The following is a 19,617-nucleotide window of genomic DNA, read 5'->3' as shown; positions in this document are numbered from 1 at the left end:
ACCCTGCCCACAAGGAAACAGTGCAGGTTGCACTATACCATGCAGGCCGTGGGGGGGTTGCCCCAGGGATGCCTAAGGTGCTGCCCCAGTGCGAAAAATAAAGCAGGAAAATCAGGATAACGTAAATTCACTTTCATCCTTTAATTCTCCAAATAAAGTGTCCCTGTGGGATAACAGCTCTGGTGCCCCAGGCCTCCAAAGCAGCCTGTGAACAACCTGGGAGCGGCAGCTAAGGAGCAGGTTTGAAAGAGCACCTTGCGATAGCCTAAGACCATCCCCTCCATATTCATACCCAGGACTCTGGACCAACCAAAGGGGAGGCGACCCAGCAGAGAATCCAGCCCAGGTTTTCCAGTGAGCACAAGACATGCATTGCTGGGACGAGGCTCTGGGTGTTATGCCAATGCTCATAGAATCACAGGACTGGAAGGGCCCTCGAGAGGTCATCTTGTCCTGTCCCCGGCACTCATGGCAGGACGAAGTATTATCTAGGCCTTTCCTGACAGGTGTTTGTCTAACCTGCTCTTAAAAACTTCCAATGATGGAGATTCCAACACCTCGTGCGGATGCTCTTAGAACTTTTCTGTTTTCTCCATCCCTGCACTCCCTAAAATTTCCCACCGTTGCACCCGCTGATCCAGCTTTACTAATGCTAGCAAAAGGGGGCGCTCTAGTGTGAACAAAGCACTAGCAGCTGCAGTTGTTCTAACCTCCGTGTCACCTTAGAGCTGCTCTGAGCAGGCAGGGCCGGCTCCAGCGTTTTTGCCGCCCCATGTGGCGCAAAAAAAAAAAAAAAGCCTTGTTCGCAATCGGCAGCAGCTCTACCGCCGCTTCGTCTACAGCTGCAATTCGGCGGCAGGTCCTTTGCTCCAAGAGGGAGTGACGGCCCCGCAGCTGAATTGCCGCCGAACGGCCGCACGTGCCGCCTCTCTCTTCATTGGCTGCCCCAGGCACCTGCTTGCTATGCTGGTGCCTGATGCCGCCCCTGCGAGCAGGGTTAGACAAGACAGAGGTTAGAACCTGCAGCCCTGTCTACACTAGTGCTCCTACTGGTGGGAAGGTGTGTGTGTGTGTGTGGGGAAGTGAATGCAGACACAGGCAGGCATTACAGAAGTGATCAATGAAGCGTTACTGAGTCGATTTTGGGAGCTCCCACAAAGCCCCAGTCCTTTCTCGTGGCATCTAGGCAGTTACCAAGCACATGGACAGCCAAGGCGCCCTGCTAAACGTTTTCAAGTTCGTACGCAGTTTGGAATGGAGGTTTGTGTGCTTAAGCAAAATCAGACTCTGAGGTTTTAACAATAACCAGCTGAAGTGTCCTGTGCCACCCAGGGAATGTGTCTCTGACAGCAGGGTGGGCAGCACATGGACCAGGAGAGAGCCTGTGGTGAGTGGCTGCTTTGTACTTAATGCAAATCCTACAGAAAATGATTTTCCTTCCTGGCTCCATCAGAGACAACCTGAGAGCTTCACCACAGCAACTGCCTCGTGGTCAGCAAGCAGGGAGTCGGGGCGCATTAGAGCTCGCAGAACTACCCAGGAGGGGGTATGATACTGGGCCTTCCTTAAATAAGATGTTGCTTTTCTCCATGTTCCTTTGTGCTCCCAGCACAACACCCCTGGGTGCCACTCAGAATGTACCTGCTCCCCCATAAAGAACCCTAATTCCTTGTGCTTCTTTCACTAGGAATCAGGGAGGCCCTTAAACCTCCAGAGACCAGGTGGGTTTGTTAGGCCAGGTCTACATTACAAACGTACATCAGTATCACTATGTCCCTCAGCGGTGTGAAAAATCCACTCCCCTGAGCAATGTAGTTATAGCCACCTAATGCCCCGCGTAGACAGCACTAGGTCATCTGGAGAGCCCCTCCCACCAACAGAGCTACTGCCCCTCGGGGAGGCGCATTAATTATGCCAAGCATAGTAGCATCTCTATTAAAGCACTGCCGTTGTGCCTCGGCAGCGCTGTAGGTGAAGACAAGCCCTGAGTAAGGGCAGCCTTGCTTCCCGGGGATTCCCAGCCAGGCCTTACAGGGGAAATCCTGTCGTCCTTACCCTGTATCGGCTCCATCCCCACGGAGGGGAAACTTCCCCTGAAGTTAATGGGAACTTGCCTGAGTCAAAGTAAGTTAAATCATGAGCCCGTCTCTCCAGATTTGGCCCTGATGTGATGGTTCCCCAGTTTCCAAGATCAATAGAGAGGAAACCCATTCCCGCGGGGCATGATAATCAGCATTTCCCTTTTAACATAAAAGGCCCAGCTTTAAAAGGAGACACCATGTTGATGCCACAGTGATTAGCTCACTCCCTCTCCGCCCCGTGATACAGCATCCAAGCAACAGGGCAAGACTGGGACTCGAAGGGATCTAGTCGCTAGTCTTTCATCTACCACAGGCTTCCTGGGTGACCACTGAGCAAGTCACTTACTCACTCTGTGCCTCAGTTTCCCCACGAGTGGGATAATAATACAGACCTATTTCAAAGGGATATTGGGATGAGCATTATTTATTTATTTGTATTGCAGTAATCTCTAGGCATCCAGTTATGGACCAGGGCCCCGTTGTGCTAGGTGCTGTACAAACACACCCACCCGGGGGGGGGAGGGGCACTGCCCCAAAGAGCTTACAATCTAAGCTAGCGCCGTCCATCAGTTCCTGTACAGTGCTTTGCAATCCATCGATGGACGGTGCTATAGACATGCAAAGTATTGTGTAGTAATTACTCATCAGCATCAAACTCCCCCTGTCCTAGGTGCACAGAATCATTCCATTCGTTTTCTTTCATCAGTCGTACTTTACTTCGAGTTGATCACAGCCTTCGTTGTGGGCTCTCAACGTCTTTTTTGCTCTTTCCCCGCTCTTCGTAAAACTCCTTTTTTTGCGTCCCCTCTCTCCTCTGGGTCAGGGAGACGTGAATAATGGAGAATAATTTCGATCCCTTAGTGCAAGGATGCGGGGGCCCTTCATCCTTTGACTAATCCTCGGCCATGTTTCTGACTAATGCGTGCCACCTGCTGATTGTAAGCGATCACTACATTCTGTCAGTGACCCAGCCCTGTAGGTAGACCCAGCAGCTGAGTCATCATGGATCAGCTGCATTCTGCCTTGCTGAACAGCATTGTACCAGATGCTCCAACCAAAACCTCTAGATCCATTTTCATTGCTAGGAAGAGAAACCATTCAGAGCTTACAGGGAAAGGAGCTTCTTCCTTATCTGTCCTTTCTGATCGTCACAGCTAAGAAAAGGGCGAGCAAAATATCCCCATTCATGCTCCCTCATGCTGCATGTGTCTTTATAATGCTAAACGTCTTTGCCCACACACAGAAAGGTGCTTGCAAAATTGGCTTGTGCAGGTTTTGTCTGGCTGGCGACCTGGCTAAGTTACAAGGGCCCAAGCCTGTTTTCAACTGCACCCCTGTAAATGTGGAGAACTCAACTGAAGTCAGTAAAGTTATTCTGAATTTCCTTCAGTGTCACGGAGAGAAGATTTTTGGCCCTTAACAGATGCATGATAACCTTTCATCAAACATACTTTTAACCACCAAGAACATGCTTGAAGCAAGATTTGGCACTGGTTTCCTTTCTTCTCAAGTTCACGACAGATGACGATCTAGGTTAATTAGACTGAGCAGCGAGCAAAGAGGGCTGGCAAGTGCATCTGTGAATGGCTGGTAGCACTAGGACCTTGCTTCTGGAGACACAAGCACTATCAAGACAGTGCTGCGCATCTCAAGGGGTTGAGCTAAGGCTCAACTTTCCCCTATGGCTACACTTGCACTTCAAAGCGCTGCCGCGGCAGCGCTTTGAAGCGCTAAGCGTAGTCAAAGCGCCAGCGCTGGGAGAGAGCTCTCCCAGCGCTGTCTGTACTCCACCTCCCTGTGAGGAATAACGTACAGCGCTGGGGGCCCACAGCTGGAGAATCACTCCACTAGAAATGGCTGGGATGAGTGTCTCTTCACGTGTGACAAGGGGTCATGTAAGCTTCTCCTGGAAAGCTCTGCCAGCCTGCCTGACGCTTGCCTGCAAACCGCTCGATGGTAATGCTGATCACCCAAATGGCTCTTCCACAGGATCTCAGCTGGGCTTCTCCTGAGCACCAAATGCCCATCAGGTAGACAGTAGGAATTACCATAATGCTGCCAAACTGAATGTGAACCCCCGTCTCTCATGGGGGAAGGTTGCTACAATACATCAGCCCACCTGGCCACCCAGATTCATGCACATGTTCAGTTTATAGCAGTGAGCTAAAGGTGAAATTGGGAATCACCCTGTACTACCAGCTTTAGCAGTCACTTCATGTGAGTACCTTATGCAGTGCTCCATTTCCCTGTTCCTTCGCTGCTGTTCTGCAGCTCCTTGTGCAGCTCAGACAGACTCAGCTGGTTTAAAGGTCTCTGTTAAACTTAATAGACACTCGCTTCCAGAACTTGGTTGTCAGAAAAGGCAAAGAGCAAAGACACCTTCATTCCTTCCCAGTCCAGGAGAACTGCCTCTGCAATGCACCAGGACTCCCACTCTCCATGCCCCTGGTGAAACAGGCCCCAAGAGCTCTTTCTGTCCCCTTTTAAGCCAGGCGAGAGAAAGCCTTGGTAAGCGTGTAATGTAGCCATCCTAGGTTTGCATTTAACGTTCATCGTTATCCTTCCACTTACCCTGGTGCTAGCATATAATGCAGGGATGCTGGGAAGCAGAAACCCCCAGGTTCCCCTCAATGGGCTGGCTTTTCCTCCCAGCAACAAAATGCTTCATTATCCAGTGGGCCATATGATGCTCTCCGTTCCACCAGGGCAAATCTGGAGTTACTCCACCAGTTGAATTACTCCACTGGTGTAAACAAGGGTGGAATATGCCTCAATTATCTAACCAGCTAATATGACCCGGACCCTCCTGCCCTCCCCTTATACTGTAATTACTATGCAGCACTTCAGTTCTGACTGGCAGAGCAGAATAAATAAAACCTGCTCCATGCACTGCCTAGAGAGAATGCTGCAGCCAAGGAATGTGGCCTGGTTACCCCTCCCCAGTCTCTTTGGGACACACACCAGCAGCGGGAGGCAGGAGACCTGAGAGTCCTAGAGCAGATAAAGTGGAAAAACCCTGACTAGGTCACCTTGTCAATGTTACAACCGAGCCAGGCCTGGCCTTTACCATCTCCTCAATGATAAGACTCTTGATTTCCAGCCAGCACCCAGCTCCGGTATGGCTGCTCAGACTGGGATCCAGTGAGTCTCCACCAAGGAGAGGCTGAAGTGTTGTCTCACTGGTGAGAACAGGAAATCTGCCCTAGAGCCTGATGCAAAAGTTGGAGCACATGTGGCAGGGCAGAAACTGGCCAGGTGAGAGAGGGCCACCATGGCAAATTGCCAGGAGCCCCAGGGCTGCCCTCAACAGACCTAGAGATCCACTTGGTTTTTAAAATTCCAACCCAAAGCCATAGTTCCCACACTGGGATCTTTCCTGAGAGAGGAACAGAAACTGAGTTTACCATATTACCCTGCAGCTGGTCAGCTTTGGCCTTAACCTGCACCGATGGGACAGGCTGCCCGGCACTACAAGTTACAATTTGTGTGCTTTGGGGTGCTCCTGTCGGGCAGAATCTTTAGCCTTTGGAGAGACTGGGGATCCCCTCCCCTCCTCAATCCCCTTAGCTGGTCACTCAGGACAAGGGGAAATTCTGCCACAGAAATGCAACATGGAAGCTGTTTCTAAGGGCCAGATTCCAAACACCTGCAGCCCTCATTGGCTTCAGTGGAACTTGCCGCTGTTCAGCACATTTCAAGAGCCTAAAGGGATAGGAGCTCTTTGCACAGAGGAAGCATCAGTAGCACTGGCTGAGCCCTGGCCTGGCGCCTTAGACCAGAAATGGTAAAAATGGACCAGAAAACTGTAAAGGAAATCGACCCCATTCCCTGTGCAAACACAACCCACAATTCCAGCTAGTGGCTGCACCTCCCATAGAAACAGGTTTATTCACCGTTAGAACCATGCAGCAATAAGTACGTATTGCATCACGGCCTTTGCCAAGTGCACCGGTGTGCAACCAGGGCAGGGCTGCCCGGGGGGGCAAGTGGGGCAATTTGCCCCAGGCCCCGCAGGGGCCCCCACGAGAATATAGCATTCTATAGTATTGCAAAAAATTTTTATGGACGGGGCCCCTGAAATTGCTTTGCCCCAGGCCCCCTGAATCCTCTGGGCGGCCCTGTACAGGGGTGTACATCCCCCCCACCCTGGTGCATGCACCCGCAGGAATAGAATCACTCTGCAGTTGCAGAGTGGGATCGTGCCACCCGCGTTCTGCTCCAAGGATCACTCTGGGCTCTGCGCAGTGAGAATCACAGACATGCATGACCTCGGGTCTGACCGCCTTCCTCCTCCTGCGGGAAAGAGCCGAGGCCCCAGAAAGGGGGGGGTCCAATCACGCTCAGCCCGCACTGGACACCCAGCTGTAGCATGGAGAAAACAGAGCGAAGGGAAGAAGACGGGGGGAGGGGGGTCTGTCTGCCATTGGTTCATCTGTCTCTCGTATTCTACAGCAATGGGCCAAAAGGCTCCAACTCCCAAAAAGCTACGACTACTACGACTGTCAATTGCTGCAGTGGTTTTATTGAGGAGTATTTCAGGTAGGGAATATAACAAAGACTCAGATGATTCCTGGCATCCCGTCTGCACCTGCCCTCGGGCTTCTCAAAGGGCCCCTTGGTAACTGCGGGAGAAGCCCAGGCCTTCCCTCTGTCCCAAGGGCAAGCTGAATGGTTGCAGCCGGATCACTTCACGCCACAGCCCGCTTGGGGGTCTGCTACGCTTTGCCCCGCCTTATCCTGCATTCTTAAAGGGCCCCCCCTCTCTGGGCTCAATCTGTGCCCTTTGCCACGCTGCTCCAAGACTAACAGGTCAGGCCAGTACCCCCAGAAATCAAAAGGAAAACCGAGGAGTGAAAAGTGGCGGGGGAGTGGGAGGAACGGTACCGGCGGTGGGAGGTCGGGGGGCCACGCAGTGCACATGTCCTTGCTCTCGGCAAGGTGCTTTAGAGAGAAGGAACAAAGAAAGGGACTGAGTTTGTCCCTGCAATTGTTCCGGAGAGAGGGGCATCGGCAGGCGCTGAGCCCCCTCCAGCTGAGACGAATGGAGCCAGCATGGCGGCAGTTTGGAGGACGAGGTGGAAAAGTCCCTTCACCGTCTCCGAGAAGCTGGCTGTTGGGCCCCTGCCGTGGTTTTCATTGTAGGGAACTAGGTTACCATTTCCCTGCCCCAGATCCTCTAGTTAAATACCAGACAGAAGCAAGGGCTGAAGATTAAGAAGCAAGCCCCCACCTCCAGGCCAATAATTGCCCTTCCTCTGATGTCTTGCTGAGTCACGGCTCAGAGCTGGGTTATTGCTTGGGTTGGTTTTGTGGAAGGAAGAAAGGCCTGGAGCCACAGGATGGCAGAGGGAGGAGGGTAAGGGGGACCAAGGGGATATTTTGAAGGTGTGACATCAGCCGCATTTAAAGCATGAATTTGGAGGCTTGACCCTCACACGTCGGTGTCAGGGTAAAAACATCACCACCTGGCAGGGCAAGGGAGGGCTAGGCAAACGTGAATATGCACTCACAACCACATGCACATACGTGCTTCAGGGTCCATGCATGCTGCCATGTACATAAGGGTTTGAGCATTGGCCTGCTAAACCCAGGGTTGTGAGTTCAATTCCTGAGGGGGCCATTTAGGGATCTAGGGCAAAAAAAAAAAAATAGTTGGGGATTGGTCTTGCTTTGAGCAGGGGGTTGGACTAGATACCTCCTGAGGTCCCTTCCAACCCTGATAGTCTATGATTCTATAAGCCTACATATGCACGGTCTTTTGCACGCGTAAGTGCACCTACTCAGGTATGCCAGCCCTCAGTTGTAAGCTCACCTGCTTGCATGCACCAGCACAGATGGCCCCATGGGTGTGTGTGAGCCTGCCCCTCGGAGGCTCATCACAAGCACGGGCAGCTGAATCCTGGTCTCACCGAAGGCAATGGCCACGTTCCCACTGACTTTGATGAGATCAGGATTAGCCGTACGTGGCTCAGGCCTTGGGGAAACTTACACCAGCAGCGTGCGTGCAGCTGAGCGAGCGAGGTGGATACTGCACGCTTGCGAGGTAGATGGATGTGAGCTAATTGTGAGTGCCTCTACATGCACATGGACACGGGAGGGAGAGCCTGCCCATGGGCAGCTAGGCTTGCTCCCAGTCATGCTCCTCTTAACCAACCACCAAGTGCAGACAGCGCCCGCCTCTCCAACCCGGAGAGGAATGCTCGTTCCCCTCCCCCACTTCCCCAGAAGGAGGCCCTCGAAGTCATGCAGACCTCCCGCCCTGGAACATCTCCTGCGGCGTCACGCACGCAGACCTTTCAGCGCTGCCCTGGGGCCCAGCTAAGAAGCTAGAGGCTCAAAGTATCAGCGCAGACTGGAGAGAAGAGGCAGGAGTGGAGGAAGGGCGCAAAACATCAGCTCTTTCCTCCCGTATTCCCTGGTCACCACACCGAAGGGGCCAGGAGTGCGTGGGTGTAGCCCTTGGCTTCAGCACGTGGGCAGACGTCAGGAGGAGACTGGAAAGCTTCACACTCTTCCTTAATTCAAACAAACCCCCTTGTGCTGTGATCACGGTGAGCCCAGTTTGTCTTAGCATAAATATCGGGAAAGGGGCCACAGAGAGGAGCAATGAGACGTCTAGGTTCAATTGTGTAAAAATCAGTATCGCTACATCGGCTGGATTTGAGGTGTTAATGCCCACAGAGCTGCCGCTCTGCGTTTCTTTAGTGCTGGGGAAGTGTGGTGGTGGGGGGGGGCTTTGCCCTCCCTCCAGTGTGATGCTGGAATGAGCATGCAGTCCCAGAGAGGGTGGAGTCTCCTCAGACAGCCAGCGGGCCCACCATGCACTGCATATCTTCCTCCTCTTCCAGGCTGATGTTGCTGGAAGACAGATGGTGCCTCTGGGCAGGCCTGCGGGTCAGGGCGTTGTCATCTGAGCCCTTGATGCCTGGAGAAGAGAAGACAGTGATTACACACTGCACAGCGGGTGCCCACTGCCAGCAGAGAGCAGGGGACCTCAGAGATACCACTTGAGATTTTAAATCTGGGCACAGAGTGGAATTCCTATAGTTGAAGGAAGATGGGACAGCTGCACGGAGCTGAGGAACAGCTGGGTTTTGGACTCTTTTTTGCAACATTGCAGTGGGCTGGTCTCCTCACTGGGCCCCATTTTATCCAAACTTCTAGGAGTTCATGGCCAGTGGCAGAATTTCAGGTAAATGTGCGAGTTCACAGACAGCGGCGCTCCAATGAGTCCCACATTGCTTCAGAGCTTTGCAAACAACCAGTGGGGATTCCAGCTAGAGGAGAACCTCATCTTACAACCCGTGCTGGGAAAAATGACTTCACTCTAACTGGCTTCCACCAGACGAAAAACTGCCGCCTCAAAGCGGCGCTGGTTGCACAGGACAAAGATCGCCCTGTAACGGCTCAAAGGCTCTTTGCTGTGGAAATGACTGGGATACACGAGTGCTCGCTTCAATCAAAATGTACAATGGCAACAACAAGCCATTGTATGCCTTAATTACCTGGCTTCCAAACAGAGCCTGCGGCTGTGGATAAACTAAAAACATAACCGCCGTGCTGAGCTGGGATTTTTGCTTAGTGCAGGAAGCGTGTCTGTGTTAATTTAGGCCAAAGGCATTACACTTTTGCCCGGGAAATTTACGGTGCTTAGCCTGCCTACAACACAATGCTAACCGAGGCAACTAACTCCCATGAGTTTACATCAAGGTTCCCAAGCCTTGGAGGGTTTTGCTCCAGAATCAAAATGGCACCACCCTCATTGTTTGTTTATTTGCTGACAGAAGGAAGAAACATCCCAGAAGAGGGGGGTTCTCCCACCTCTCCCCCCCTGAGACCTGGAAATCTACTTCAGCAGCAGCAGGCCTTGCAGAGGCACAAAACTAATCCTGGCATGACATCCTGGAAGGGCAATGTGTACGTCACATTGTGGGGCCACCACAACCCCAGCCCGATGCCACCACTGAAAGCTACCATGGAGAAGCAGCGGCAGGATGGCATCTGGGATTGTTTTCTGGCTGTCGGCAAGGTCCCTGCAAATACTGGGCTGTGCAAATCCAGAGTGTAGCTCCACTGACTGCCATGGAATTACATTAGGGATGAATTTGGTCTATCAGCTGCTTGCCCCTTCCTTCCTGGCTGCTGGGAAGATGGAAAGGGATCCCAGGGTTTAGCATTTTCCCCACCACTTTGTGTGCATTATGGAGAGGCCTTGGGCCACCTGCCCAAGACTAGGTAGCGCATAAGACAGCGGCGTATTATCGCCTAGACCTAGGGTAGCAAATTTGCAGGGGCGACAAATTTGCTCACGCCCCCTCCCCAACTCCGCCCCTTCCCCAAATCCCCGGCCCGCCTCCTCCCCCAGGCGCGCCGCGCTTCCCTCCTTTCACCTCCCTCCCGGGCCTGCTGCGCGAAAGCGCTGGGAGGGAGAAGCGAGTAGCGGCGCACTCGGGGGATAGCGGAGGTGACCTGGGGCCGGCGGGCGCGGGGAGTAACCGCTCTCTGTCCCCTGCCCCAGCTCACCATCACTCCACCTGCTCCATCCCCCCGAGCGCGCCACAACTCCCCTTCTCACCCCTCCCTCCCTCCCAGGCTTGCCCTGGGGGAGCGGAGGTGAGCTGATGGGGGAGGGGGGGTTGGCAATTCTTTGAGGGCCTAGGGGCAGCAAATTTGTTAATCTGCCACTGGCATAAGATGCTCCTCTTAGCTCTGTTGGCCTCTCAGAGCCACACAGGGGGCCAGAGCCAAAGGCCGCCTATCACTGCTCTAGGTACACAGGGGATTTTTTCAGGATTAAAGGTCACTGACTTGACATGTACTTTCTCACGGCATAAAGTCAACAGAAATCAGTCAAATCCAGCAGGTTAGGGGAGGCTGAAGACCTTAACTGCTAATGCACACAAAGAGGTCAACAGGATTCTCAGGCTATAAAATGGGGATGTTGGATGGGGGGTAGGAGGGCTCTGTTCAGACCTATAACCCTAGGTTTTCAAAGCAATGTACAGGGATTTCAGGCCAGATTGTTAAAAGGATTTAAGTACCTATCACCAATTGATTTCAATGGGATATTGGCACCTAACTACCTATAAAATGTTGGCCCTTATAGTCCACAAGAAATAAATGGTTTAAACCCGCCCCCCCCCCCCCGGAACTGCTTAGAAAAGGGAAGCGGGGTGATTTGGGGGTTAAAGCCCTGGACTGGGAATCAGGAGACCTGGATTCAGTCCTGACTCTGCTACGGACTCCCTGTGTGACCTGAGTCACTGCTCTCACTGAACCCTTAGACTTCAATAGCGCCGGCTCAGGCCTAGTCCTCTGGGCCCCAGCTCTCAGCTCCTCATCTGTGAATGGCGGAAAATAACAACGCTCCCTTTGTGCGTCTTGTCTATTTAGTGGTCAGGTCGTTGGGGGCAGGGACTGTCTCTCACTGTGTGTACATACAGCACCCAGCACACTAGGGGTCTTCAGGCCTCACTGCAAAGTAAATAATAAAATAAGAGGTTAATGTTAACAGAGACACGTCCCCTGTTGGGCTAGTTACTCCGTTTGACATGGCTGGGGCTATGATTTGGAAGATTTCTCCAGGGAGAAACCATTTTGCCTGATTAACTCCAACACGAACCAGAACCTGCCCTCCCCATCGAAAGCAATATTCCATTACACCATGGAGGGGTAATTTATTCCCCTACAAACCACCCCAGGGTATTTTGGTTTTTTGCCAGGGGCACATGAACTGCGCTGGGAGTGGCTTTTTCCCCTTTGCACGTGGATGGGTAGCACACGCCATTAGAACTCACCAAAGCCTTCACTGTTTGTTTTTAAACCACAGCCAGGGGTGGGGGCCGGAGGAGAGCAGCCCAGCTTCAGAATAAGCCCCCCAACATACGACTGGTCTTTCCCGCTGAATACAAGCAGCAGGCCCCATTCTCCATTGTCCTGCACTTTGCGGCATCCATTATGCCAGTGCCCCGTGGGTGAAACGTTCTGCTCCAGGAGTGTTTGACACCCACTGTGCATTGGTGTCAGTGACGACCCCAGGTGCAGAGCAATGGCGATCCAGGCTCATCGGGTTTGGAAATTCCCCTCATGTTCTCAAAGGGACGCCCTCACCATCAAGGCATACAGGGGCGGGGCCAGATTTTTTTCCCCATTAATCGTGGCCTGGGGGCAATTTTGCTCATCAAGAGAAGTCTAAAAAAAAAACAAAAAAAAACCAAACAGTAAAAGGAGAGCGAGGGTTGTTCGGACTTTGCGTATCTCATACCTATTCGTCAATGTTTATAGGGCAGGACTCCGGAACCGCGGCTGTTCAGCAGAAAAGACCAAAAGCAAATGGTGAACAAAAGACACACGCACAAAACAGAAAGAGCAATACACAGGAGGTTCGTTACCCTGTGATCCTTGTATTACTGCAGGAGGTTCTCCATGCAAACCCCGCCACGCCCCGGCTGGGTTAACACAAGGCTCTGGCACCGTGCTCCAGCTCAGACGATGTTCCTTAGAGACCATCTGAGTTGGCCGTGCTGGGAGAAATGGAAGGACCCCACCCTGGCTCCCTACTGTGTGGAAGGGATAGAAGTGGCAGCCAAGGGGCACTGTATTCCCACCTCATGCCATTAACACTGCTGGGTTGGGAAACAAAGCCCATCAAAGCCACATGTTCTAGCACGGCACTACCACTCGACTCTACAAGCTGAATGGCATGTTCACAGCATATGAACGACCAGGTTTACGGTGGAGTTCTCCACCGATTACCACAGACAGGAGTGCACGGTTAAATCTAATGGAAGAGACACCCGCAAAAGACAAGTCTTGAGGACACGTCCTGGACAGCTCACGTCTACGAGCCAGGCTTCTTTTATAACTAGAGAGACAGACTTCCCCCCTGGGAGTTCTTCCTCCCAAACTCCTGCCCATCCCCCGGGATCCACATGGCTCCCTTACATCTGTCCCCAACTGCCAAAGAGAAGGAAACAAATGTGTCCTTGTGAAAAAAGATCACACAGCTTGGGCTCACTACTGGTTTGGGAGTGTTTGGATGCAGCTGCACCCCGAACATTCCTGCCACCAAACCCAGTGGGCCTGATTCTGACCGCACCTGCCCTGGTTTTGCACCAATTTATCTCCAGTGATGTTAACAGAGATATTCCTGATTTAACCCAGCGTAAGTGAGAACAAGGTTAGCCACATGGAGTTCACACTCCACAGACTTTCTGTGGGGGATGCCTGCAAGGTGTAGGGATCAAGTGCTCCAAGGGGGTTTAGGCTGGTGTTTTCAAAGGACCTAATGTGGGTAGGAGCTCAAATCCTGCAGAATCTGAGTGGGAGATCAGCACCCAACTCCCATGGAACTCTGACAATACATACCCAGGAACCCTCTCATGTGTCCTCTGCCACTGGAATTACTCTGGGAAAATCCACTGTTGGGAAAACCTTTGTTTGTGAAGTGCCTCGGGGCCATTTTCTCCTTGGGCACTAAGTAGTTAAACGCTTGTTTGTACAGTGTATTATAGTATATGTATTACACCACAGACCCCAAAGTGCTTGAGAAACGATGGGCCTGATCCTATTGCTACTGACTTAAATAGAAGTAGGATCACATGCTAGAACACGGGTGGGCAATCTTTTTGGCCTGAGGGCCACATTGGGGTGGGGAAATTGCTTGCAGGGCCATGAACGTAGGGCTGGGGCAGCGGGTTGGGGTGCGTGAGGGAGTGTGGTGTGCAGGAGGGGGCTCAGGGCAAGGGGCTGGCGCAGAGGAGGCGTGTGGGGAGTATGAGGAGGCTCAGGGAAGGGGGTTGGGGTGCAGGAGGGGGTGCAGAATGCAGGAGAGGACTCAAGGCAGTGGTGCAGGGAGGGGTGCAGGGTGCGGCAGGGGGCTCGGGGAAGGAAGTTGGGGTGCAGGAAGGGTTCAGGGTGCAGGAAGGGTTCAGGGTGAGGGCTCCAGCCCGGCACCACTCCCTGCCTGCCTGCCTGCCCTGGCCCCGCGCCGCTCTGGGAAGTGGCCGGCACCATGTCCCTGCAGCCTCAGTGGAGGGGGAGCAGAGGGCTCCGCATGCCTGTGGGTACCTCCCCCAAAGCTCCCATTGGTCGTAGTTCCCCATTCCTGGCAAATGGGAGCTTTGGGGGAGGTACCCACAGGCAAGGGCAGCGCGTGGAGCTCTCAGCCCGCCCCCTCCCCCAGGGGCTGCAGGGATGTGGTGCCATCCGCTTCTGGGAGCGGCGCGGAGGTGGCAATCCTGCGGGCCGTAGTTTGCCCACCCCTGTGCTAGAAGCACTTACACAAGGATCCCTTTTCCTTATCAGTGAATTGCTTACTTAGACTATATTATTCAGCCACTAGATGTCTCTGTGCTATACAGTGTTCCACACAGGGAGCAGCCCTGGTAAACAAAAAAGACAAAGCTAGAACTCAAGTTGGGTAAAAGCCTGTTTGTTTGGAACTGAGTTTGTAATAGTTTATTATTATTATTTTTAAACAAAGACATTGATTTAATATATTATGTCAGCTATGACTGGGATCAAACAGCAAAAAATCCTGTGGCACCTTATAGACTTACAGACGTTTTGCAGCATGAGCTTTCGTGGGTGAATACGAAATGGATCTCTTGCATCCGACGAAGTGGGTATTCACCCATGAAAGCTCATGCTGCAAAATGTCTGTTAGTCTATAAGGTGCCACAGGATTCTTTGCTGCTTTTACAGATCCAGACTAACATGGCTACCCCTCTGATACTTGGGATCAAACAGATCAGCTTTTAAAACAGTGAGCTGCAATATTACATATTTCCGGAGAGGAAGAGAATACCTCAGCCTTGTTTACCCAAGAGATAGTTGTCCATATGAGATCTGCTGGATGCTCATTTTATATTGCAATGTCCAAAGCTAATACTGGGCAATTTACTAAGCACATGCTCTTGGCCTTTAATGTAGCTATGCTTTGCTGAAAGAAGTGTTATGGCAGAAAGTAAATTTACATAAGCATCATGTAAACAGAGTGTGCTACCACCAGGCAGCTTTCTGTGGAGGGCTGTGCTGTGTACCTAGTGGAGTGAATTACTCTGAAAGTAAACAACAATCAAAATGAAACAGTATGACCTTGACTCTGAATTCATATCAGTGCAGTTTGACGTGGGTGTATTCCCATTGATTTCAGAGGAGTCACATCTGATCTATACTGACAGGAGTTCAGAACTGGGCCCAACGGCCAAAATTTACCAGGCTTCCGAGCTAAATAAAGGATGCATTACTCAAAGCGGTTGAGGCACTCACAGTTTCTTCCCAGTGCAGTAAATGGAGGCTGCCCTTGATCAGCAACTTGGAAAATGTAAGCCCTTAATAAAGGTTGCTATCTCTGGACACCTACACTGCAAAATAAGGTCCCAATTTAACTGAGATGTACACCAGGGATCGGCAGCCTTTGGCATGCGGCTCGCCAAAATAAGCCCCCCTGGTGGGCCGGGCTGGTTTGTTTACCTGCCGCGTCCGCAGGTTCGGCCGATCATGGCTCCCACTGGCTGCGGTTTGCCTTCCCAGGTCAATGGGAGTTGTGGGAAGTGGCGCAGGCTGAGGGATGTGCTGGCCGCCATGTCCCGCTGCTCCCATTCGCCTGGAGCAGAGAACCACGGCCAGTGAGAGCCACGTGCCAAAGGTTGCTGATCCCTGGTGTACACAGTATATTGCAAAGTGTGTCCATTTAAACTGCCTGCTGGCTTTGGTCAGTAATATAGTACCTTCAAATCATTCCCCAATAGCAGAGTTATCTTTTGCTAATTGACATTAGGGGCCCAATTCTGATTTACACTAATGCCCCTTTACGTCACACTGTTTACACTCACTTTACAATGCTCTGGCATTTTTGCATCAAAGATTATTTGCTGTTTTGTGGAATTCTATATTTCTAATGTTAACTGATTTTCATTTCGAGGTTGAGCTACAGAGCTACACAAATAAATCTCTATGTCCCAGAGGTGACGGGAAATTAACAAGATGAGAAAATCCATTAGGAGCTAGACATAAGATGGCTCTTTTTATAGAACTGGATTAGCGAGGAGAGTCCTCCAAAGATCACAAGGTGGCATTCCACAGGGAGACTTGATACAGAGAAACATGGTATCGATTACACACACTCCCCCGACTCCACCCCGACTTCACAGAATCATAGAAATGTAGCGCTGGCTGGGACCTCAACTAAATGCTTCCAAGATTGCTCCAGCTACTAACTTAAGAACCCTAGGATGAATTTCATCAGGCCCTGCTGTCTTGAATACATCTAACTTATCTGCATTTTCTTTAGCCTGCTCTCTCCCTGCTTTGGCTTGCATTCCTACCCCCTTGTGGTTAATATTAATTACACTGGATATCTGCTCACCATTAACCTTTGTAGTGAAGACTGAAGCAAAACAGGCATTAAACACCTCCGCCTTTTTGATGTCATCGGTTATTAGTTCTCCTTCCCTGCTCAGTTGACGACCTACCCTTTCCTCCATCTTTCTCTTGCTTCAATGGTCTTTTGATTGGATCCATAATGACGGACTCTTGGAAAAGCATCCAGAATAGAAGTCAGCCATTTGAAATAAGCCTGCTGCAAAAATGCTTATGCTTCTAGTAATTTACATAAATTACAACAAGGGCCCTGGCCTGACTTTAAATCTGCTGAAGAGTCAGACTAGCCTGTCACGTTTATTTAAACCTCGTCCCCGCTGGGAGGCCGGCAGCGTAACCGAGACCCTCCTGTGCTGTATCAAGTCTCCCTGAGGGATACTGCCTTGTGAGCTTTCCAAGGATGCTCCTACCTAATTCTCCTCTAAAAAGACATCCACAGCAGTGAAACGAGTGATCAAGGATCAAGTATGGGGGAAGGGATAGCTCAGTGGTTTGAGCATTGGCCTGCTAAACCCAGGGTTGTGAGTTCAGTCCTTGAGGGAGCCATTTAGGGATCTGGGGCAAAATCAGTACTTGGCCCTGATAGTGAAGGCAGGGGGCTGGACTTTCAAGGTCCCGTCCAGCTCTATGAGATAGTATATCTCCTTATATTTAAAAAAGGGTCTCTGCTTTCACGTATCATTTCCAAGGCTGGCCATTTATCATTGAAAAAAAGTCATTGGTTTAACATGGCAGCCTCCCTCCAACTCCCACACCCCAAATTACAGAAAACACAGGGAGGGGAGCCCTGGCTCAGCTCTCTTTTGGGCAAAATTCTTTATCTTTCAATAAAAAATAAAATTCCACCATTTAAAAATCCAGGTCATTCTTGGATGCTGCACAACACTGGATGTTTACAGATTCACATTGCTGAGAACTGACCGAATGTTGCTCAGCCACGCGCCGCCTGGAGGTGGAAAGACCACAACGCCTTGTGAAAACACCACAAGGGGCAAGGGTTTTGTCACAAACCCCATGATTGTGACAAACAAAGCCTTACACAGTTCAACAGTAGTGTGGTCACGGCTTTCAATTGCCTCCAGTAACCTAGATGCAATCAGAGCTGCCCACACAATTTTCCTGAAATTGTCGCATGGACATGCACATTACGACAGCGGCTGGGTGCATTGAATCTGCAGGAAAGAAGCTCAGATTTACCCTGTTCTGAATAGCTGGCTGCTTCTTGCTGTGCATGCTGCTTTCTGCATCCATTATCTCAATTTTTAGGTGGATGTGGGGCATGCAAACCTCAGAAAACACATCTCTTTCCAAAAAATGTAGCTGTCTTCAAGGTCAGTTTTGTTTCAAAGCAAATTAAGTTGGACTAGGTAATTCATTGAGATTAAATGCACACCAGGCTCTTGCTGCTGGTGGCGCATAAGGCAGAAAGAAGCCAGTCCGGGGTTGGGATGGGTGCGGCAGAGCGAACCCCACAGCAGAAGGGGTATTATAAAATAGATACTGAAACTGATAAAGAAACAGGACATTTTTCTCATTGCCTCCACCTCTTTTTGTGCATCAAGATCGACACATGAATATATGTGGGGCAGATCCTCAGCTGGTGGGAAACTGACTTCAGTGGAGCCTGTACACCAGCTGAGGATCTGGCCTGTGCGTGCCTGTACTGTACTGCAAAGAGTTGCTCCTTTTCTCGGATGACTCAATAACCTATTCAATAAAGGCCAGAACCGATGTCCACTGGAATCAATCGGAGTCAGCAGATCTAAGGCCTGATCCAATATGAATCATCTGTTTCATCAGGGATCACTCACCTCATGATTCATCACATAACTTCCTCTCATAGAATCATAGAAGATTAGGGTTGGAAGAGCCCTCAGGAGGTCATCTAGTCCAACCCGCTGCTCAAAGCGGGACCAACCCCAACTAGATCATCCCAGCCAGGGCTTTGTCAAGCCGGGCCTTAAAAACCTCCAAGGATGGAGATTCCACCCCCTCCCTAGGTAACCCATTCCAGTGCTTCACCACCCTCCTAGTGAAATAGTTTTTCCTAATATCCAACCTAGACCTCCCGCACAGCTACTTAAGACCATTGCTCCTTGTTCTGTCATCTGCCACCACTGAAAGCAGCCGAGCTCCATCCTCTTTGGAACCCCCCTTCAGGTAGTTGAAGGCTGCTATTAAATCCCCCCCTCACTCTTCTTTTCTGCAGACTAAATAAGCCCAATTCTCTCTGGACTGACTTCCCTTCCATCTGCACCTCCTCTATCTATCTCTAGAATCTCTGTGTTTCTATCCATGCTACCTACCCTCAGCATCTGTTATCTGAGTCAACTTTTCACCAAAGAAACACTGTAGGAAGGAAACCCATAGAATAAACTCTGAACTAAGGAGGTAGGGGGAGAATCAAGGACTGGATCCTGGAGTAAAATGAAAACCCAGCCCCATAAAGCCAGCTAGCTTTCATGAAGAGCTCTACAGAGTAGGTTAGGAGTCACTCTGGGGAAGGGGAAAAGGAGAGATGTTGGTCAGAGACTGGAGAACAAGTTGAAAAGAGGAACCTCAGGCTCAGAACATGCACAGAGCCTCTGCCCCTAGTTGATCCACAGACACCGGGCAGGACCGTGTGAGGAGGCTGGGACCGCGCGTATCTGTGGACAGGCAACCTTAAGGTGTTGTGCTCCGTTGTGATTCACGTATGCATTCCCCGTCTCCCCCAGGTGAGTAGTGCTGTCTGCTTTGAAGCAGGAGATGGATTCAAGCAGAGATGCAGAGCGCCCTGAGCAGGGCTAGGAGATCCGTGCCCTGCCCTACGCTCAAGGCAGGAGAGAGCTCTGCAAGGGGCTCACAAGCAGCAAAGCCAGCAGACAGCCATGCGGGCTGGTGGATGGACACCACGTCTCACGGCCGCGTACTCAGTGCCCAATTTATTCCACAAGAGCGCCTTAGATTTGGCCTTCTCCATGTACCATTAAACACAGCAGGAGCTACGCTCTGTAGAACCAGATTCTGCTCTCGGTTACGTGGATGCAAACCATGGCAGTAACACTACTGAACGCAATGTGGTTGCTCTGGATTCACAGCAGTGGAATATGGCAGAATTTGGTCCTGAGTATTTATTCAGCCTTCCTTATCTTTCACAACATGGCTGCTT

General features: G+C 51.2%; 1 protein-coding gene across 5 annotated transcripts in view; it reads right to left on the bottom strand.

Moving 5' to 3' along the window:
• Positions 1-6,581: 6,581 nt before the first annotated feature.
• RNF157 (ring finger protein 157) overlaps positions 6,582-19,617 on the bottom strand; it is a 99,814-nt gene continuing 86,778 nt past the window's right edge. For 3 of the 5 annotated variants that reach the window (XM_044983534.1, XM_044983532.1, XM_044983533.1), the window contains exon 19: positions 6,582-9,006. In XM_044983534.1, the coding sequence (XP_044839469.1) occupies positions 8,879-9,006 (128 nt within the window). In that variant the 3' untranslated portion in view covers positions 6,582-8,878. Of the gene's footprint in view, positions 9,007-12,345; positions 12,387-19,617 lie in introns of all 5 variants that reach the window. The other 2 variants (XM_044983535.1, XM_044983537.1) reach the window with 1 other exon arrangement.

Source organism: Mauremys mutica, chromosome 12, assembly GCF_020497125.1.
Source record: "Mauremys mutica isolate MM-2020 ecotype Southern chromosome 12, ASM2049712v1, whole genome shotgun sequence".
In the NCBI taxonomy this organism is placed as follows: Eukaryota; Metazoa; Chordata; order Testudines; family Geoemydidae; genus Mauremys; species Mauremys mutica.
This window is presented reverse-complemented; position numbering and strand designations above follow the sequence as displayed.